General features: G+C 47.2%; 1 protein-coding gene across 1 annotated transcript in view; it reads right to left on the bottom strand.

The window, feature by feature from the left end:
- nubp1 (nucleotide binding protein 1 (MinD homolog, E. coli)) overlaps nt 1-22,770 on the bottom strand; it is a 68,151-nt gene that overhangs the window by 15,604 nt on the left and 29,777 nt on the right. The window contains exons 4-5 of the mRNA XM_072481714.1: nt 10,682-10,750; nt 2,234-2,266 (exon numbers count right to left, since the gene is read on the bottom strand). Of these exons, the coding sequence (XP_072337815.1) occupies nt 2,234-2,266; nt 10,682-10,750 (102 nt within the window). The remainder of the gene's footprint in view (nt 1-2,233; nt 2,267-10,681; nt 10,751-22,770) is intronic.

Here is a 22,770-nt window from a genome sequence, read left to right as displayed (position 1 = left end):
ATCTACTTCTTCGCAGTGCCGAAAGCAATCATCAACCTTCCCTTGCAATTTGAGGATCAGTTAGTTTAGAATTGAAAAGATGTCTGCAAGGTAAAATATAGTTAGCATCCAACCCTAATTTGCAAGTAATTCCCTGCATATAACACACATGGGCTTTGCATCCTGATTTGCATTGGCACAATTAATAAACCCATACCTCAAGAATCATCTTTATGCTGCTTTGTTCCTGATTTCAGTTTCTTCTTAATGGGTTGTTCACCATAGGCACTGGAGCTCTGAATACAGCTCACACCAGCACTGCTTTGTCCTGCCATGGACTCTCATGAGCAGCTCTCTCTTCCTTATTATAAAATGACCTATTTTCAGCTCTTCACAGCCCTGTTGCCTGTTTGCTAGCATCCACAAAATGGAGGAATATCTCCTCCCTGATTTCACACCCAAAGTACGGATGTACGGAGCACGTGACGTCAGCGTACATGTCGGGCGAGTGACCTGCTCTCTGATGCTGCTTCTGGCGGTATGATTCTGGCATTCTCATTTACAGGCGGGTCGTGGCCGGTATTCTCACCGTAAAAGCTGGTCACAGCCGTTGGATGCACCTCCCGCGATTGGGAACACCGCGACCGATTGCTCGGCGACCCTCCCGACACCCATCCGAGACCCACTCATGGGTCACGACCCCGTTTGAAAAGCCCTGGTGTAGGTACACCCACAGTGCTGTTAGGGAGGGAATTTCAGGATTTTGACTGCTGGATAATATCCAGGCTTTATCCATCACTGAATCCCCCACTATCAACTTCCTGGGGTTACCACTGGTCAGAAACTGGACCAGTCATATATATATACTATGGTTACAAGAGCAGGTCAGAGGCTAGGAATCCTGCGGCGAATATCTCACCTCCTGGCTCCCCAAAGCCTATCCACCATCTACAAGACACAAGTTAGGAGTGCGGTGAAATACTCTCCACTTGCCTGGATGAGTGCAGCTCCAACAACACTCAAGAAGCTCGACACCATCCAGGACAAAGCAGCCCGCGTGTATTGCACCCCCTTCCACAAACATCCACTCCCTCCACCACCGACGCACAGCAGCAACTGTGTGTACCATCTACAAGATGCACTGCAGTAACTCGCCAAGGTTCCTTAGGCAGCACCTTCCAAACCCACCACTAACTACTACCATCTGTAAAGCCAAGGGCAGCAGATACTTGGGAACACCATCACTTGGAAGTTTCCCTCCCAAGGCACACCCCATCCTGACTTGGACGTATATCGCCTTTCCTTCACTGTCATGGGTCAAACCTCTGGAACTCCCTCCCTAACAGCACTGTGGATGCACTTACACCATTACGATACAGCGGTTCAAGAAGGCAGCTCATCACCATACTCTCAAGGGCAATTAGGGATGGGCAACAAATGCTGGCCGAGCCAACAAAGCCCACACCCCTTAAAAACAAAGTGAATAAAACGATGATGTACCCTGCTGCCGATGTGGAAATGACTGTGTGGATGGAGGGCCAATCAAGCTGCTGCTATGATCCAGATGATACACAAACTGAAGGGTTGGAAAGGGGCAAATGAACAGGTTTGAAATGCTCATCCGTTATTAGAATCATAGAATTTACAGTGCAGAAGGAGGCCATTCGGCCCATCGAGTCTGCACTGGCTCTTTGAAAGAGCACCCTACTCAAGCCCACACCTCCACCCTATCCCCATAACCCCACCGAACACGAAGGGCAATTTCTGGACACTAAGGGCAATTTATCACGGCCAATCCACCTAACCCGCACATCTTTGGACTGTGGGAGGAAACCGGAGCACCCGGAGGAAACCCACGCAGACACGGGGAGGATGTGCAGACACCGCACAGACAGTGACCCAAGCCGGAATCGAACCTGGGACCCTGGTGCTGTGAAGCAATTGTGCTAACCACCATGCTACCGTGCTGCCCAGTTATAAAATGTTGGGTAACTTGACTTATTTAGAATATTCCCTTTATAACATTTTACGATCAATTCGGTGCTTATAATAGCAATCAAACTGGTTTCGAATTTTTTCCACACATTATCAGCATCAAACTCAGAATAACAGGGAAAGTTGGTATTTGTATAAGAAATAGGCTCGAGCGACACGGTAATTTCAATTCTCCGACCTGCATTCCCATCAGACATGCCTGCCTGCTAAATCAGGCTGGCCCATCCACCTGCTAGTGATTAATTGAAGCAATGCTTACCACAGGAGACCATCCTGATCCACTCTGGTGTACCTGTAAGAGCAGAGAGGAAGGGTGCCTTTCGTTAATATATTTCATTTTAAATCATTAGTAAAGTCGCCATAATCCCAGATGTTTTTCCTCTCTGAGGGGGACAGCTGACTGGCGGGGATTTAACCTGAGGATCACCACACCTCAGGCGAGGGACACGGTTGAAACGGCCTCAGCCAGTATGGGAATTGAACCTGCGCTGTTGGCTTTCTGCATCGCAAACTAGCTGTCCGGCCAACTGACCTAAAACATTAAATTATTACCAAGGATGATTTGCGATTAATTTAAATCAACACATCAGCTTTACTAAAGGTTGGGATTATGTAAAAAGTGGTTGTGACCATGTCATTGATGTTTAGTGTAACTGAGGCTCCTTAATAGTACATGAAAATTACATTTTTAATAATAATCTTTATTGTCACAAGTAGGCTCACATTAACACTGCAGTGAAGTTACTGTGAAAATCCCCCAGTCGCCACACTCCGCCGCCTGTTCGGCTACACTGAGGGAGAATTCAGAATGTCCAAATTACCTAACAAGCACATCTTTCGGGACTTGTGGGAGGAAACCAGAGCACCCGGAGGAAACCCACGCAGACACGGGGAGAACGTGCAGACTCCGCACAGTCACCCAGCGGGGAATCGAACCTGGGCCCTTGGCGTTGTGAAGCAACAGTGCTAACCACTGTACTACTGTGCTGCCTTTTGTTGGTTAATTGTCTACTTTTCCCTCTCTGGTACTTTCCTGTTGTCAGCTAGAAGGGCGTTTCCTGGAGACCCAGGGAAGGGAACAAAAATATAACAAAGAATGAATAAGGCCAGTTTACCACATTGCAGTGCAATTAGAGAAATGGAACCAAGTATTATAGCTACGAACGTGCAGCTGAATGCAGTATAAAACATGACACGGACAGTACAAACTGCTCCAGACACAAAGGACAGATTTCACTGTCCTAATTTAATGTAGAAACATTACTGGTGAACATAAAACAGAAATATAGAATTCCTAGCTCACCTAACATCAATGGAATGTAAAAACAGCAGGATTAGAACTGAATGATACATTTCACATAACATCGCTCTTGGGATGTGTGTATTGCTGGCAAGGAGGAATGCTTATTTGAGATCCGGGAGGTGCTGGTGTGGGACCTATCTGAACCTTTGCCCTGCCCTCAGTGATGCTGCTGCTGCTACAACAGCATTAGGCAGTAACTCCTCGAATTTGATCCAGTGACAACGAACAAATACATGTCCAATCAGGATGGTGTCTGTCTTGGTGGGGGATCTGGGAGGTGATGTTACAATGTTGCTGCTCTTCCTCACCACCCCATACTCTCTGTGACAGAGATTTGTGAGGCTGTGGGTGTTCGGATGGAACCCTGCGAGTTGAGCTATGACGATATCGGGAAGCTGTTGGAACAATCTGTTGGGACAGCTCTCCCAAATTAGGCACCCGTTTCCAGAGAAGACTCTGCTGGATTCAGGAGGCCGAGCTTGCTCAAGAGCCACCCTGGCATTATTCCCGAGGTCACTGGAAGATGGCCTTTCCGATATTCTTCTCATTACTGTGTAGCGACTGTACAACTCAAGGGTTTGCTGGACTGCTTCATAGGGCATCAAGAATATACTATACACCGTGGGGCAGGAGTCACACGAAAGCCAGTCAAGGTTTGAGTTGCAGGGCCCCTTCTTTGCAGGACATCGGTGGAGATTTTACAACAGTTTGGCGACTTTTGTGGGGTCCCTATTTTCTGATCAGGACGGGCCCATGCACAGAGTATTTAACCATCTTATTAATCATTCCATAACTAACTATCTGTTTAGCCATTTTGTGATCTTATAACACGTGAAACTTCCACTCACTTCAATGAGATTATGTGTCATAGGATCCCTACAGTGCAGAAGGAGGCCATTCGGCCCATCGAGTCCTCCGGAAGGGCACCCTATCCAGGCTCAATCCCCGCAACCCCATGCATTGGCCATGGCCAATCCACCTAACCTGCACATCTTTGGACTGGGGGAGGAACCAGAGCACCCGGAGGAAACCCGCGCACACACGGGGAGAAAGTACAAACTCCACACAGGCAGTCACCCAAGGCCGGAATCGAACCCGAGTCACTGGGTGCTGTGAGGCAGCAGTGCTAATCACAGTGCCAGTCGCTCCATACAGCTTTCTAGATTTTGTTGCAATGTTCTCTGCTCTTTCCAGGTCTCCATTTACACTTAAGAGTATGTATGGTCTATTAGACCTGGCTCCATGCTCTTTGCCAACGATGAACTTGAACTGACCCCCAGACAGTGCAGGGAGGGAGGGGGCAGCAGTCTGGATCCACTCACTCCTCAGCATGGTGGTTAGCACAATTGCTTCACAGCCCCAGGGTCCCAGGTTCGATTCCCGGCTTGGGTCACTGTCTGTGCGGAGTCTGCACGTTCTCCCCGTGTGTGCGTGGGTTTCCTCCGGGTGCTCCGGTTTCCTCCCACGGTCCAAAGATGTGCAGGTTAGGTGGATTGGCCAGGCTAAATTGCCCACAGTGTCCAAAATTGCCCTTTGTGTTGGGTGGGGAGACTGGGTTATGGGGATAGGGTGGAGGTGTGGACTTGGGGTAGGGTGCTCTTTCAAAGAGCCGGTGCAAACTCGATGGGCCGAATGGCCTCCTTCTGCTCTGTAAATTCTATGACTGCACGTCATCAGGTAACCAGGATTCCCACACAGGAACCGATTGTGTGGGATCCACCAACTAAGTGAGCCGAGATTTCAAATATTATTTCAGGCCAGAGGATGAAGCAAACTACAGGAGACGTCCACAACAAGTCAACCAGAACTCAGAAACTGGGACAGCAAATCAGCTGGAGTTACTGAAGTAGCTGAAAGGTTCTGGCATCGACGAATCGATCAGTCGAGAGCAGCTCTGTCCTGTAACTTCACAAAACATAACCCGGCATCAAAAATGAGAGATATCGCAGCGAAGGCTCACAGGTATATTTAATGTACAAGTCCGGCTACTCCAGAGTCATGTCGAAAGTAATGGGTGGGATGGACCTTTAAGGATAAGACACATTCTGATCTGAAGTTTGCTCTGTGGGGCAATATTCGGTAAACAGGATGCTAGGTTATGTTGCCTCATTCGTCCAGTTCAAGTCCACTGAAGCTAAACACTCCTGTGGTCAGAAAAACATAGGTACTCTGCCCAGCTCTGGTCACAGCACAAGGAAGTAGCCTTGCTATATTGGAGACCCATGAGTGACTTGAAGTCAGAGATAGACAGGTTCTTGATTAATAAGGGTATCAGGGGTCATGGGGAGAAGGCAGGAGAATGGGGATGAGGAACATATCAGCCATGATTGAATGGCGGAGCAGACCTGATGGGCCGAGTGGCCTAATTCTGCTCCTATGTCTTATGGTCTTATGATGAGGTCCATCTCCAGCTTTGAAATTGAGAAACGACTCAATAGAGGCCTATGCAGTGCTGAACACGATGCAGAAAGTAGATAGCATCTCATCCTTAAGGATCAAGACAAATACTTTCAACACACACAAGGCACAAGTTAAGAATTGTTAAATCAAAGTGCCAGAGAGCAATTATTTACATAGCAAGTGATCAACGACCCAGCTAACCGCTGTAATGGGGAGATGTGTTGGCACTGTGAGAGAATGAGATCTAATGGGCCACTGGGCTTTCTTTATCCAAACCAGCCTCATGTCACAAGGATTACCTCCAGTTACACTATGGACTTTTTTTTAATGCTGTAATTTTATCATTTTTTTCCTGCCTTCAAATATGTAAAATTAGTTTGACCACAAACCATTCCTTGTCTTGGGGCTTGTGCAGTCAATCAGCTTGCAGCCTAATCCACTAAATTAGAGTTTAACCAATTTAAATATCTACTCCATTTCAGGCATCTAACTACAAATTCAAAACAGCATTTTCACAACAAACTATTCTTTGTACTACAGCAGAACCATTTTTAAAAAACCTATTAATTATACACTCCTGATGCTTATTAGTAAATAGTTTGCTGTAGGAAAGGAGAAACCAGAAATATTAGAAATATTCACAAAACGTGTTCATAAAATGAGTGGAGTTAGTTACGGAATTAAACCTCCAAATGTAAAGCCTGGCCCATCCATCCATCCTGCATTTCTGATCTGCTGCAGTACAACTGGCGGGCAGCAGATGGCGATGCCAAGCTGTCAATACCTTCCACTGCTACCAGAAATGGTAAGGATTGACAGTTCAATGCAAAATTATTGACAATTTGCTCCAATTAACCTATTCTTTCAGAACTGAAAGAAACAGTGTCTTGCAAACACCCAATTGAAGTACTTTTTGAGGTGATATACTGCAGGAAGGTTGTGCACAGGGAACTCCCACAATAAGAATGTAATAATGTTGACCAGATACTCTGTTTTAATGATGTTGATTGAGAGATAACTATTGCCCACAGCTTCGGAGTGACTCTCCTGCTCTTATTCAAAATAATGCTATGGGGTCTTTGAGTCACCCGAGGGGGCATTCTGGTCCTCGGTTTAATGGAACATCTTCGGTAGTGCAGCGTTCCCAGAGTACTGCACTAGAATGTCAGCCTGGATATTTGCACTCAACTCACTGGAGTGGGACTTGAACACACGTCCGTCAGACTCGGAAACAAATGTGCTCCCCACTCCCCGACAGCTGACACACCAGGTTGACACAGGTGAAAACAAGAATTCTGTACCGCCACCTATTCCCCTTAAATAAATAAACTACTCCATTATAGTAACAGGACCCTTTGGGACGATGCAACCTTCCGCATCAGCAGTGCCGCTATGTCCTCCTTCCCTCCGCCAAGGATTCCGTCCTCACCATGGTTGACCGGGTGCTGGATCGTATCCATCCCATTTCCTGCGCCTCTCTTCCCACCTTTTGCTGCCTTCCCAGAACCACGAGGGAGTGACAGAGTTTTATAGCACAGAGGCCCGTCAGTCCACCTGTGCCGGCTGTGAAGTATTTAACTATTCTACTCCCATTTCCCGGCACTTGGTCTGTAGCGTGTATGTTATGGTGTTTCAAGCGGTCGTCTAAATGCTTCTTAAATGTTGTGAGGGTTCCCGCGTCTCCCACCCTTTCAGGCAGCGAGTTCCAGATTCCCACCACCCTCTGAGGGAATAGGTTTTTCCTCGACACTCCTCTAAATCCCCTGTCCTCAGCCTTAAATCGATGCCCCTGGTTATTGATCCTTCAACTAAGGGGAAATGGTTCTTCCTATCCACCCTCTCTATGTCCCTCATAATTTTACACATGTTCTACTGCACCAGCTTCTGGATTCAACAGATAATCCTCCACCCTTATCATCACCTCCAGAGTGACACCACCAACAAACATATCTCCTCCTCCCTTTCAGCTTTCCAAAGGGATGTCGCATGTTCTCCCCCCTCTTCGTCAGAGGCCCTGAACACTATTTCCAGATCAAACAACAAATTCAAGTGTACTTCTTTCAATTTAGTGTGCCCGCTGCCCATAGTGCAGCCTACCCGACATGGAGACCAAATAAGGATCACTTGGTGTTTTTTTGCAGACCTCCATAAACCTGACCTCGTTTCCTGGCACTGGTCATTTTAATTCTCCACCTTGCTCTCCCCGATCTCTTGGTCCTGTCCTTGGCTTCCTTTGCTCTTCCAATAAATGGCAACGTAACCTCAAGGAACGGCATCTTCTCGAAGGCATTTTACAACCTTCCCACTCAATACGGAATTCAACAATTTCAACAACGTCTACCCCAATTAGTTTCCTTTCTCTTGGCTGGTTTGAGTTTAACTCTCGTTTTTCTCTTTTTTATTTTGCTTTCAGGCATCATTCTGCCATTCATACCTGCTCTAGACACTTGTCCCAGTGCCAATCCCTTAGTCTTTGTATTACCATTCCTTTTGTCATTCAATCTCTCTCGTCTTCCACCCTATCACAGCTATTCCCTTTTGTTTAACCCCCCCCCCGTTACTGCTCACGACCTATTACATTTCTACCTTTTCCCCAGTTCTGATGAAAGATCATTGATCTGAAACGTTAACTCTGTTTCTCTCTCCACACCTGCTGAGTATTTCTGACCTTTTCTGTTTTGATTCATACCTTTCTGAAAACATGTTTGCGAGGAGGCTGACTAACAACAGGGTTGCCTAGTCTGTGGTGTCATCAACAGGCAGGAAACTTACTGGCATCACTCAGGACACTGAAATAGAAAACAGCCACCCGAGTAGAGGAGCGGACGGGGAATGGGGGATTTCCTTCTTTATCTGAAGCCATAACTTTCTGCTCACTTACTGCTTGGTTAATTAGAGACTCTGAAATCTAACATCATTAATGTTAATTAGCCCCAACTTTTTTTTTTTTTTTAATTTAGAGCACCCAATTCTTTTTTTTTTCCAATTAAGGGGAAATTTAGCGTGGCCAACCCACCTACCCTGCACAACTTTGTGTTGTGGGGGTGAGACACACGCAGACACGGGGAGAATGTGTAAACTCCACATGGACATGCATTCTCACTCTGAAAGCAAAACGCAACAATACTTTCCACCTGTGAATCATCATTTAATAGTAATTGCATTCATACAAGTGAACAATTACCTAAAATAACCTAATGCACTATTATAGAAAAATAATTTACCTATCCCTTAGATTCAGGAGTTAAAGCGAAGTTTTTATAAAGGGTTGTAAACAGATCTAAATTTATAAATTAGTAGTCCAAGGCTCTGCTTAACTTTGGACGGCAGCCCCGTGATAGCTAATGTTAAAGGTTATGGGTAGGGTTAAGTTGAAGGGGTGACAAGGTGCCACAGAACAGGCAGAGCAATAAACAGTGCTCTCCAGTAAATGGGACACGTACGACCAAGAGGTTTCTGGGCAGGGTGCTACAGTAGTCACTGTGACACAACAAGGAATCAGCACAGGAATAAAAGGCCCTGTGTGCAGGGCCAGGAAATGTGATATTAACGGTCAAACTATACCCGTTCTGACATTCCAATACACTGTAAACTCTAGAATGTTTAAAGTGTCTTCCATAAATGTTATTCTGATGCTAAGCAAATGAATGAAAACAATATTTGCAAAAGCAGACAAAATGTGTGGCACAGAGACACAAGTGTGCCCTGGCTGCCTTTTAGTAAGAATCCAATGGCCAATCTAAAAGACCTGGTCACTCAATAACCAAAGGAATGTCTGACGTTGCAACAGTGACAATATTTCAAAAGTATTTGCTGGGCTGCAAAGGTCTGTGGGAAGCTCGGAGATCCTGCACAGTCCTGGAGAAATATGCCATATTGATGCAAGTCTTATTTTATTTCCCGTCAGAGAACTCTCTGGCAGTTCCAGCCCACTTCATGCTTGCTCTGGTTTAAGGTACAATGATGAAAAAATTTGCATGGGGGCGGGGGCTTCCCCAGAGGAAATAAATCATTCCAATCAAACCACTCATTTTCCATTTCCCCGCCCGGCTCAGTGCACTCAAAGGCTCTTTTACATCCGGGCGGGAACATGCACACAGAAAATAAAAATTAGAAATGGGACTTGGAGTTTAACAATGATGGGAAAGGTGGTTATCATAGAATTTACAGTGCAGAAGGAGGCCATTCAGCCCATCGAATCTGCACCGGCTCTTACACCCTACTTAAGTTTACACCCCCACCCTATCCCCATAACACAGTAACCCCACCTATCCTTTTTGAACACCAAGGGCAATTGATCGTGGCCAATCCACCTAACCTGCGCATCTTTGGACCGTGGGAGGAAACTGGAGCACCCGGAGGAAACCCACACAGACAGTCACCCGAAGCCGGAATTGAACCTGGATCCCTGGAGCTGTGAGGCAGCAGTGCTAACCATAGAGATCGAGGTAGACAAGAGGGAACGACCCGTAAATGATGACTGTGCAACTACCGGATTGCCTTTAAAGCCCATCTGGTTCACCAATGTTCTTGAGGGAAGAAAATCTGCTGTCTTTAGCCTGGTCTGGCCTATATGTGACTCCAGACCCACAAGAAGGCAGTTGGCACTTAACTGCCCTCTGAAATAGCCTAGCAAGCCTCTCAGTTGTCAGAACCATGGCTCACCACCTCCTATCTCAAGGGTAATAAATACAGCCTTTGCCAGGGGAGTTCACATGCTGTCAGCGAAAATAAAATTAGCATGCACTAACCTCATGTTACAACTAGAATTTTGCACAGCTGTCCCTTTGAAACAACGCTGAGTAAAGCATGCCCCATTATTCACCATTGAGAAATTTCATTCTTTTAAAATATTTTTATTCGTTTTTTAAAATTTTCTTCATAAAACAAAACAATGCGAAACAACAACATGACAACCCCCCCCCCCACCAACCAACAGCCCAATAACTGAAAGAATAGCTCCCCCCCCCCACTCCCCATCCCTACAAGCAACTTCACTCTTACCTGTTCACCTTCCACCCCCATTATTCTTGGAATGGACGGACCACACATGTCAACATCCAGCAGGGCAACCTGTTATCAGGGAAATATAAAGAATGAGGAATATGCATTTGCCGAAAGGAATTACTTCAACATGGATCTAAAACAATGGAACATGGGACACCTTGCAAGATCGCCCACTTACGTTCTCCAGTGAAATAGTCCTCCCCCACTTTGTTCCTTTCTGGAGCAGTGTCCCTGCACTAAGACATAGCACAGGATATTTCGGAGAGCGTGCACTCCACTTTGTAACAACAATTAAATGCAAATAAAGTCGGTTTTATTAACAAAATGCAAATAAAAACCTACCAATGCTGGAAAAAAAAAGTACAATTGCTGGAAATACTCAGCAGATCGACCTGTGTCTGTGGTGAGAACAATAGAGCTTATTTTATAGATACGGACCTATCATTATTCAAACAGGGAGTGCCACGGGGAACTGGTGGACCGTCATGCATGTATTTTGGGCAGGTAGGACACAGGGGTCAGATAGATGGTATGGAGTTTGTACGTTCTCCCTGTGTCTGCATGGGTTTCCTCCGGGTGCTCCGGTTTCCTCCCACAGTCCAAAGATGTGCAGGTTAGGTGAATTGGCCATGCTAAATTGTCCCTTAGTGTCCAACGGTTGGGTGGGGTTAAGGGGATATGGTGGGGTTAAGGGGATAGGGCTGGGTTGTGGGCCTAGGTAGGGGTGCTCTTTCAGAGGGTTGGTGCGGACCCGATGGGCCGAATGGCCTCCTTCAGCACTGAAGGATTCTATGATTGCGCCAGACAACAGAACAGAGGAAAGGCCAAGAACTTGTGCTCTGGCTGGTAAGCTAGAAGTTACACCATCAGTGAACACTCCTGAAAACTTGGAAAATGCAAAAATAAGCACCTTTTCATAGACTTGATCTCTTCCCCACCCCCCCCAAACTAAGCCATTATTTAGTCAGGTGAAGCAACACCAGTAATGATATCAGTGAACTTTATGGGACTGTGAAAGATGATAGAAAATCTATCCTTCTGCTCAAAGTCTTCAAATCTGTATCACAGCATAACAGTACAGCAGATGGTGCTGTCTCAGGACAACACAGCACATTCCACTCGAAGCAGGAATTCAGAGACCAGAATCAGGAATTGGTTTGTTTTCATTCAGAACATCGTACAGACAAACTAGGCATCAATCACCAGTTTACAACATAATCCTCTGTGAACATCAACATCTTTTTTCTAAGCTGTATAGATACGTGCCAGGAAGTCCATCTCTTTAAAGAGGAAAATCCCTAGGACGGCCCCGCAATGGTGAAGTTCAATCACAGGATGTCCGCGTCGCTGGGTGGGCCAGCATTTATCGAGTGGCTTGCGAGGCCATTTCAAAGGGCAGTTTGCTGTGGGTCTGGAGTCACACGTAGACCAGACCAGGTAAAGACGGAAGATTTCCTTCCCTAAAGGACGTCAGTGAACCAGATGGATTTTTTCCCAACAACCCGGAGGTTTTGCGGTTACCATTACTGATGGAGAGCTTTTTACTCCACACTTATATAATTAATTGGATTTAAGTTCCCCAGTTGCTGTGGTGGGATTTGAACTCGTGCCTCTGCATTATCAGTCCCATAACATGAACACTGTTCTATTGTTCCCCTTATTGGACATCCATAGGATCCCTACAGTGCAGAAGGAGGCCATTTGGCCCATCAAGTTTGCACCAATCCTCTGAGAGGTCTTCTAACCTAGCCCACTCCCTGCCTATCCCCATAAACCCACCTAAACCGGCACATCTTTGGATTGTGGGAAGAATCCGGAGCACCCGAGATACGTGGAGAACGTACAAACTCCACACAGTCACCCAAGGTCGGAACAAACCCAAGTCCCTGGCGCTGTGAGACAGCAGTGCTAACCACTGTGGCACCATGCCGTCCACGATTTCAAGATGACTAGAAATGTTTTGCTGTACAGGCCATTGATGTCTACTAACTTCCTGGATTCCCACCAATCACAGCACTACAACTCAGGGATGAAGGATAGGAATCGTTGGTGCATATTCCCAAAATTAAGTTCAATGTGGCTACACCAGGTAAAAGCATACACTTCCCTCCCAAACCTATTCAGGAAGCTGACTCCCAAATCACGCAGCTTAATAACAGTCAGGTAACAACTATGGAGATGTGAACTGCACAGAAAGCCCCCAGGTGTGTTGAGGGCAGCGGTTGAGATTGAAAAGTTAGCCATGGGCTGGAAAAAGGGACTAGGGGTTAGTAAATCGGCCTGGGCTCCGGATCCTATTCACTAACTAGTGGTTGTGGCAGAAACTACGCACATACACTCAAAGAGCAGAACAGGTGGGGTGAACCACCCACTGACACTCATTGTTGAGGATCAGACACATGAATTCAGCACTCGGAGTTAAGCAAACAGGAGACAGGCCCACAAAGTTTGATGTAACGTGATGAAGTTCAGCCAGCCCAAGATTTTGGTTTCAGATGTTTCCATTGCACATCTGTTAATGTTTATGCTTTCCAGGCTAATGCTTCCATCCAGAAGAGCTTCATGTGTTTAATAGGACCCCTCTTTACTACACTGCATTTGTTAGAATAAAAATCACTAATGCTCAGAATGTGCACAATGCTTACAAGCGGAGATATGTCAAATCCAACTGCAGCTTAATCCTATTTACATGACCCAGAGAAAGGAAGAACAAATTCATTAAGGGTGTGGCATAAGTGTTTGAGACAATGAAAGATATTTGACTTTGAAAAAAATCTATGCCAATTTAGAAGGGGAGGAAAACTTTACAGGCAACACTTTCGAAAGGAATACTTCCCTATTCCACGCCTCAATGATTCATCACTTTACTAAAATTGTAATCGTGAGGGGAAAGCTTCTGTACCTGCTGCGCACACACGTTTGAGGACTGGTCAAGTGACAGTGATATCATTCGACGACAAAGCCACAAACAACATCAGTAAATGCTTCAGTGAGACAATGAGAAATTCATGGAGCAGGATTCTCTGCCGGCGGGATGCTCCGTTTTGCCGGCAGCCCGGAGGTTTCCCGACGGTGTGGGGCTGCCCCACAATGGGAAACCCCTTTGACCAGCCGGCGGATCGGAGAATCCCGCCGGCGGGTTGAGTTGAAATGTGGCGCGGCGGGGCGGAGAATCCCACCGATGGTGTGTTCCTTTCCTGCTCACTCTCAGCAAGTTAGCAGGCATCAACCAGCACACTGAGTACTGCGTTGAAATAAACGTTCTTCAAATTGCATGATGCACGATCAATAACTACTAAAACGAGGTTGTAGCACAACTGAAGGCTTTAATAAGCTAGAAGTGTTCCCCAGCAGCTCAGGTACAGAATGAGGGCTGCTGGGACTGCACGGGTTCTTATACCCCGCCTATCAGGGCGGAGCTACCGTACTCTACAGCCAATGGTAAAACCCCTAGGTTTAACCAATGGCACTTCAGCCTCTCAGGTACCGTAATACCTGATAATACCACATTGCACAAATATGTTTTCTCCCTTCCAAATTAATTATTTATTTCTGGTATTGGGTGACGAATGGTGGGTTTATTAGGGGTCCTTTATCGTATGGATATGGAGTGCAATCCCAAATGGATTTTTAATATGAAAGTTTCTTCCCTCCAGTTGTCAGGCACCTACCCACAAACCATTAGACAGAGCGAATTCCTGGGGACCACACCCCGCCCACAGGACCACACCCCGCCCATGGGACCACACCCCGGCCACGGGACCACACCCCGGCCACGGGACCAATCAGAGTTGGGCTTGAAGTTGGACACTTTGCTCAGAGGCTCCTTAGGCAGCACCTTCCAAACCCTCGTCCGCTACTGGCTAAAAGGACAAGATCTACATTTAATGCACAGAGTGAGGGACATTTTGTACAAACACATTTCGGAACCTACTTCATGAGAGTGGATGCGGAGGATAAATGGCGGCACTGACAAACTTATCCCTACAATGACTACACGTCAAAATTAATTCATTTTGATGTAAAGTATTGGATTGCCCCCAAGTCACACAAGTCAATGTAAGTTCCATCTTTCTTTCACTACAGGTATTAATATGCTTCTAAATTCCTGCTATCAACTAGTTATAGCTGAAAGCTTCAAGGTACAATGCAGGGGTTAATGGGAGCTCCAACAGAATAACTCTTTGTGATGATCATCAGGTGCCATTAGCACCACAACCCATCTTCCTGGTTGGAGGCTTTACGTGGTCAAAACTCGTGTTCTAATAGCCAGTTCACATGGTCCATGCTGCCCACCGCTTCCCTCATAAAACACCCATCAGTCCACACAATATACCTCCTGTGCGAGTGCCTCCATGCCATGCTTTCTGAAAAACAAAGTTACATTTCCTCTTCAAGCACCTTCTGGCTTGCTTCTTGGGCGGGAACAGAAGCTGGAGGTTTAGCTCCTTCAAACACAAATCCCGCAATGGACTGGATTCTTCTCCCAGACACCGACCCAATCATTTTACTCAAATCTGTAGCAATCACAGAAGAAGCTTGGCCAGTGAAGGATGAGAAATGTTGGGTGTCAAATCCAAGTCAGCACTTGTGCAAATATGTACTTGGGAAGGTACCCGCTGCATTTAATTTAGATAAACATGAATCTAAAAAGCTCTGAATATGTATGGGCCTTCCTGTCCCTTTGTTTAATTTCTGAATCACTATTAAAACAAAGTCAATCCTGAGGGCAAGTTTGCAGAAAGAGTTTTTTGGCAATAAGTGGACACGCCAAACATCCATTCAGTGCGTCAAGTCAAATTTGTTTAGGTGGAAGAGCAGCTTTTAAAACAAATAATTGCAGCCATCACTGTTTCACCTGTTTCAATCTTTAAGAGGCGGCAGGAATTGAGAGAGACCCTCTGGGAGAAATCGGTTCACTTTTCCAGATATCAAGGCAAAAGAACTAAACAATAAATTTAAAAATTAATGACTGCAGCTGCAGTGCGATAGTCAGAACTTGGACTCAGATTCACCAGCAGTTAAAATACCAGGCGGAAAGTAGCACCTCAAGATCCATTTGCCAGTGTCGTTATTTTCTGCTTTGATTTCCCTTCATGGTACTTGAATACGAGGCTGGCTTTTAACATTTCAAACCTGCAGGAGTTTGACTTAAAAGGGCAGTTAACCTTCTCAGGAGAAGCCGTCCTCTGTTTACAAACAACAAACCAGAGACCAATCCCTCTTTTTAAATGCTAAACTAGATGTACAACTCCGACAAGGGTTTGACTAGCAGAAAGGAACGTTCCTGCTTACAGCCAACAAGGTATCGATAATGACCAAATACTGGTAACATGACTATCGATAACCATTAGTGTACTATCAATATATTTCATTTGCTAAGCACATCATACAGCAAAGAGACAGGGGCGAGATTCTCCGACCCCCCCCGCCGGGTCGGAGAATCACCGGGGGCTGGCGTGAATCCCGCCCCCGCCGGTTGCCGAAGTCTCCGGCACCGGAGATTCGGCGGGGGCGGGAATCGCGCCGCGCCGGTTGGCGGGCCCCCCCGCGTGATTCTCCGGCCCGAATGGGCCGAAGTCCCGCCGCTAAAATGCCTGTCCCGCCGGCGTAAATTAAACCACCTACCTTACCGGCGGGACAAGGCGGCGCGGGCGGGCTCCGGGGTCCTGGGGGGGGGGGGGGGGGCGTGGGGCGATCTGGCCCCGGGGGGTGCCCCCCACGGTGGCCTGGCCCGCGATCGGGGCCCACCGATCCGCGGGCGGGCCTGTGCCGTGGGGGCACTCTTTCCCTTCCGCCTCCGCCACGGTCTCCACCATGGCGGAGGCGAAAGAGACTCCCTCCACTGCGCATGCGCGGGAATGCTGTCAGCGGCCGCTGACGCTCCCGCGCATGCGCCGCCCGGAGATGTCATTTCCGCGCCAGCTGGTGGGGCACCAAAGGCCTTTTCTGCCAGCTGGCGGGGCGGAAATTCATCTGGCGCCGACCTAGCCCCTTAAGGTTGGGGCTCGGCCCCCAAAGGTGTGGAGCATTCCGCACCTTTGGGGCGGCGCGATGCCCGTCTGATTTGCGCCGTTTTGGGCGCCAGTCAGCGGACATCGCGCCGTTTCCGGAGAATTTCGCCCCAGGTCTTTAAGTCTAACCAGTCCATACTGCTACTTATGACCCACTTGAACCTCCTCCCATTCTCCCTCGATAACCACTAATTTTCCCACGTGTGTATCCAGCTCTGCCTTAACTGTATCTGCCTCAGCCACTTCCTGTGGTAGCACAGCCTCCACGTTCCCACCACTCTCCAGATAAAGAATTTTCTTCCACATTCCCTATTGCGTTTCTTATTGACTATCTTACATTGACAGTCTCTAGTTTTCCTCCTCCCCCCCCCCATATGTGGAAACCATCTCAAACTGATCATTGTAAAGATGACCATTAGATCACCCCTCAGCTTTCTCTTTGCGAGAAGAAAGTTACCCAGTCCGTTCATCCTTTCCTGGTACGAATAACCTCGTAGTCCTAGTACCAGCAGAATCAACTTTGGGCGAGCAGAGAGACCAGCGGTGCAGGTTCAAGTCCTGTACCGGCTGAGGTTATTCATGGGGGCCCCACCTCCTCAACCTCACCCCTTGCCTGAGGTGTGGTGATCCTCAGGTTAAATCACCACCAATCAGCTCTCCCCCTCACAAAGGGGAAAGCAGCCGATGGGTATCTGGGACTACGGTGACTTTACTTACTTGCTTCATTTGGGTGTTGTGCCTTGTGAGAAAAATCACATTTGTAGTGCACACCTCTACCTCAAGGTGGAGCATCCAAAGTTCAGGAATCTACGCCTTCTCCATACCTTCCTGACAGCATCACAAATTCACTACAAAGCATTGTCCTGACATGAGCAAATTAACTGGAACATCCCAAAAAGACAGTTCCCGAGGATGATATTTGTTTGTGTTTTTGTGCATGCTTTAATATCCTTCTCGTGTAGGGATATGACGAAAGAGCATCATTGAAATAGCAATTAGAAATAAGTCAGGACGTACACACTAGCGAGGCCTAGGCACTTACTTTTATAACAAAACTATAATTTTACCATTTTTATCAGGATAAGGATAAGAAATTTGCATTCATAGATTTCACAGAATTTACAGTGCAGAAGGAGGCCATTCGGCCCATCGAGTCTGCACTGGCTCTTGGAAAGAGCACCCCACCCAAGCCCACACCTCCACCCTATCCCCATAACCCAATAATCCCACCCAACACTAAGGGCAATTTCGGACACTAAGGGGCAATTTATCATGGCCAATCCACCTAATCTGCACATCTTTGGACTGTGGGAGGAAACCGGAGCACCCGGAGGAAACCCACCCACACACGGGGAGGACGTGCAGACTCCGCACAGACAGTGACCCAAGCCGGGCATCGAACCTGGGACCCTGGAGCTGTGAAGCAATTGTGCTAACCACTGTGCTACCGTGCTGCCCATTCCATCACTAAACATGCTTCGCTTCGACTTGCTTCTGGAACAGTCGCCCGTTATCTCTCTAGTCTTCAAATGAACCAATACATGGAGCAATCATACTGGATTTTGATCTGGTACAAGACCTGCATTGGAACAAAGATAACAATCTAAACACATTCAGACTAATTTGTAAGCATGTGTCCTGTGCATTTTAAACACTTGAATTATGTTAAGAAAATCCCGGAACCGTATCATTTCCCCTCGAGCTTTCCACCTGTGGGACAAAAACATTAATCTTCTTCACACTTTCAGCTTTAATGTAGGCATTATTACAGCCCTCATAAAGTTTGGCATTCATCTCTATTTTAAAATCAAATCCCGAGGGCGGCACGGTGGCGCAGTGGTTAGCACTGCAGCCTCACGGCGCTGAGGACCCGGGTTCGATCCTGGCCCCGAGTCACTGTCCCTGTGGAGTCTCCCAGTGTCTGCGCAGGTCTCACCCCCATAACTCAAAAGATGTACAGGGTAGGTGGATTGGCCACGCTACATTGCCCCTTAATTGGAAAAAAGAAAATTGGGTACTCTAAATTTTTTTATTTTTTTTAAAAAATCAAATCCCATGATAGTTACAATTAAAATCGGTATCCTAGTCTCTCTCTCTCTCATTTAAATTGGTCTGCAGTAGCTTGGTGTTTGGGCTCCACTGACTAGGCCCAGGATGAGTGGGTTCTTTGCAGGGGAAGAGGATGAAGTGCGAGCGCTGTGCAGGGGATCCAGCCAAACAGGTGCATACGTTCTGGTCGTCTCCTCAGCTTGTGGGTTCCTGGGTCTCCTTCTTTGTTGGCGATTCTGAAAATTGAGCTGGAGCCCTTTCCCTTTGTGGCCATATTTGGGGTGTCAGACTCACTGGAGCTGCAGGCGGGCACGAGGGCCAATGTCCAGGCCTTGTTCGCTGATTGCCCAGAGACGAGTGCTGATGGGGTGGAGGTCAACTTCTCCGCCCAGAGCCTCCGTGTGGCTGGGAGATCTGATGGAGTTCCTGTACCTTGTGAAAGTCAAGTACACCCTGTGGTGATGTGCACAGGGTAGTTGATGGCGTTCATATCCAAGAGAGACATTTGACCATGATGATTGATGGTTTTTGGGGCTCACACAAACGATTTAGACTTATTGTTTAATCACTGTTCCCATGACTTGTATATACCTTAACCTATCTACCTGTTTTTTGTTCAATTTTCTCAAAGTGTACAGAAAATATGTAACATATAAAAAAGGGGGGATGTGGTGATGTGCATCAATGTAAATGCATGTAGGCTAGGTAGACACTAGAGGGAGCACCAGAAACATCTCACACACACACTAAATCAATAGATCAGTTAGATAGGACGCGACCAATGGCCATTCACGATGCACACGGAGGTGGCACCACCACAGGGGGGCATTACACCAACCCATATATAAAGGACGCCACACACATAATCTGCCTCTTTCCAGGAGACAGTCAGTGAGTACAGACACAGGGTTGATTCAATATCACTCCCACCACGTGGATTGCAGCAACTGGTTAGTCAGTCTGGGTAGCTATAGTAGGATTAGCAGTAGTGTCGAACCCGAGTAATAGAAGTGTAACTAGTTTAATAAACGTGTTGAAGTTATCTCCACGTCTGAACCTTCCTTTGTCAAGTGCACCACAAGGAAGCCACTTATGTTACACCTACAACATAACAAATCACGCCCCGTGGGGGGAGCAATCGAGAGGTTTTACCAAAGATGGCAGACGTTTATTGTGTATTTCAAAGAGCTGGTCACCATTAGTTGCTATGGGGGGGGGGGCCTTAGCAACTAACTAAGTTGCTAACTAAGCAAGGGGGGAGAGGTTAGATGTTTGGGAAGGGTGAGGCCAGGTTATAGGGGATGGTAGTTGGGAACGTGGGTTCCTACTCTGTTTGGTTGCGTTGTTTCGGATTATGTATAAAATGGAAAAAAGTTGAATAAAAAATATATAATTTTAAATTACTCTGCAGTAAATAAAAGCACTTTACAGTGGTTTTGTAGTTCCCTAATGTGCGTGGTTTGGTGAATATCTAATAAATGCTAATTTCACCTCAGTATGTTCATTATTACTCAACAATAACTGCCTTCAGCTTGTTTGAGTATCAAGTGAGAGGTTAGTGCCGCAGGCTGCAAGTGATGGTTTTGGTCTTCCTGGTGTTCAATAGAGAATATTAGGACCCATTTAGCAATGGATATTGGAGTGGGTGTCTGCCTGCACAAGAGTTGGGCAAGAGGTAAAGGAGGGGAGAGCAGTGTATTGTCAATGCACGTTTGAGAACTAAGTTCATAATGCTGGTATGGCCAGGGATTGAGGATAGATCCTTGGAGGAGGGGTGAAGAGCCATTGTTTGGAGATGCTTTGGCTTTATTTGCATAAGTGAGATGGAAATCATACAAGGGCAGTCACACGGAAATGCACAAGAGGTTTTCAAGGAGCATGCCAACAGTTGGGCATTGAAGAAAGCGTGAGAAGGGATAATGCACCACAGTTACTAACGTACAAAACCAGAGCAGATAAGGAAGGCTGACTGTTGTGGTGGGAACACCCATCAGAGCCTTGGTAGCTCTAAATTTGCCGAGAGGCTCATAGGCAATACAGAACAACATCGGGCTGGGATTGGTGGACTCCCCTTTATAGTGGAAAAACAGTTTGCCAGACATCGAGAAGTGGTGGAGATTTAGAGCAGGTCAGACACGGATCTCCTGAATTGGTGTGAAGTTTCTGACCTTTCATTGGTAAAGGTGCAAAGCAGCAGCCAGGTTTCTGGCATTCGGTCTGGCAGGAAGCCTGAGGCAAAAGTGAGGTCACCGACCTAACATCGGGGCGTGAGCCTGCGAAGCTTTCAGCGAGGCGGGAAGGCACTGACTGTGGCCAAGAGGGGAGACGTGGGGCAACTCTTAACCTCCAGGTCAGGGCTGGGACAGGAAGATGGGCAACCAACCAAAAAGAACAGAGGCCACCAGGCCAGATAACCAGCAGAAGAGGCCAGGCAGCCAGCCAGGAGCACTCGGGGTCATTGAGCTTCGCAGCCCGGCCACCTGAGCGAGAGATGAGCAGAGCTGCAGTCGGGAGGTACAGAAAGGCCAGGCAAACAGCAGTATCGTGTCTCGGGGAGTCAGGGACCATCGGCCACTGAGGACGGGGTGATTCGGCCAGAGGCCAGCCAGGCAGAGCGGGGAGTGAAAGGGCTGAACAGCAACCAGGTCGGGCAGCGAGGGTGAAGAGAGAGCAAAGGCCAGCCAGATCACGGCAGCCAGCAACGCGGTCAGCGAGGCTCGAGGCCCGGCCACCCAAGCGAGAGGCGAGTGGTGAGCAGAGAAACAGTTGGGAGGTGCGAAGGAGACCACTAGAGGGCAGTGTGACTTTGGGGCCCCTGCTCAGAGGGAGAGCTTGGGGCCCCCATAAGAATAAGTCCGCCTCTGATCCGTTCCATGTCCACCTTGTCAAGACCATTCAGGATCTTGTATACTTCAGTCAAATGACTCCTCACTCTAAACTCCAGTGGAAACAAGCCCAGTCTGTCCAACTTCATAAATCAACCTGCCCATTCCAGGTACCAATCTAGTGAACCTCCTCTGAAACGCTCCCAACACATTTACATCCTTCTTTAAATAAGGAGACCATCATTGCACACAATATTCATCACTGCACACATTCTGTAGGCCGGCACGGTAGCACAGTGGTTAGCACTGTTGCTTTACAGCACCAGGGTCCCAGGTTTGATTCCCGGCTTGGGTCACTTGTCAGTGCGGAGACCGCACGTTCTCCCCGTGTCTGCGTGGGTTTCCTCTGGGTGCCCCGGTTTCCGCCCACAAGTAATAATAATAATTGCTTATTGTCACAAGTAGGCTTCAATGAAATTACTGTGAAAAGCCCCTAGTCGCCACATTCCGGCGCCTGTTCGGGGAGGCCGGTACGGGAATTGAACCCGCGCTGCTGGCCTCGTTCTGCATTAAAAGTCAGCTGTTTAGCCCACTGTGCTAAACCAGCCCCTAAACCGGTCCCGAAAGACGTGCTGTTAGGTAATTTGGACATTCTGAATTCTCCCTCAGTGTACCCGCACAGGAATATGGTGACTAGGGGCTTTTCATGGTAACTTAATTGCAGTGTCAATGCAAGCTACTTGTGACAATAAAGATTATATTATGTTCAAGATTTTGTCTCACTGATAGCCTGTATAACTGAAACATAATAACCTACATTTATGTTTGAATCCTCTCAGAATAAAGGATAGCATTCCATTAGACTTCTGAATTACATTCTGTACCTGCAGACTAAACTTGTGACTCATGCACAAGAACACCCAGATCCCTCTCCACCTCAGAATTCTGCCGCCGTTCTCAGTTTGAATAATATTCTGCTAAAAATATGCACGGTGGCGCAGTGGGTTAGTTCTGCTGCCTCACGGCGCCAAGGTCCCAGGTTTGTTCCAGCTCTGAGTCACTGTCCGTTGGAATTTGCACATTCTCCCCGTGTCTGCGTGGGTCTCGCCCCCACAACCCAAAGATGTGCAGGGTAGGTGGATTGGCCACGCTAAATTGCCCCTTAATTGGAAAAAATGAATTGGGTACTCTAAATTTT

The sequence above is a fragment of the Scyliorhinus torazame genome, chromosome 17 (assembly GCF_047496885.1).
Source record: "Scyliorhinus torazame isolate Kashiwa2021f chromosome 17, sScyTor2.1, whole genome shotgun sequence".
Taxonomy (NCBI): domain Eukaryota; kingdom Metazoa; phylum Chordata; class Chondrichthyes; order Carcharhiniformes; family Scyliorhinidae; genus Scyliorhinus; species Scyliorhinus torazame.
The sequence above is the reverse complement of the archived record's forward strand: the minus strand, read 5'-3'. Positions and strand labels throughout refer to the sequence as shown.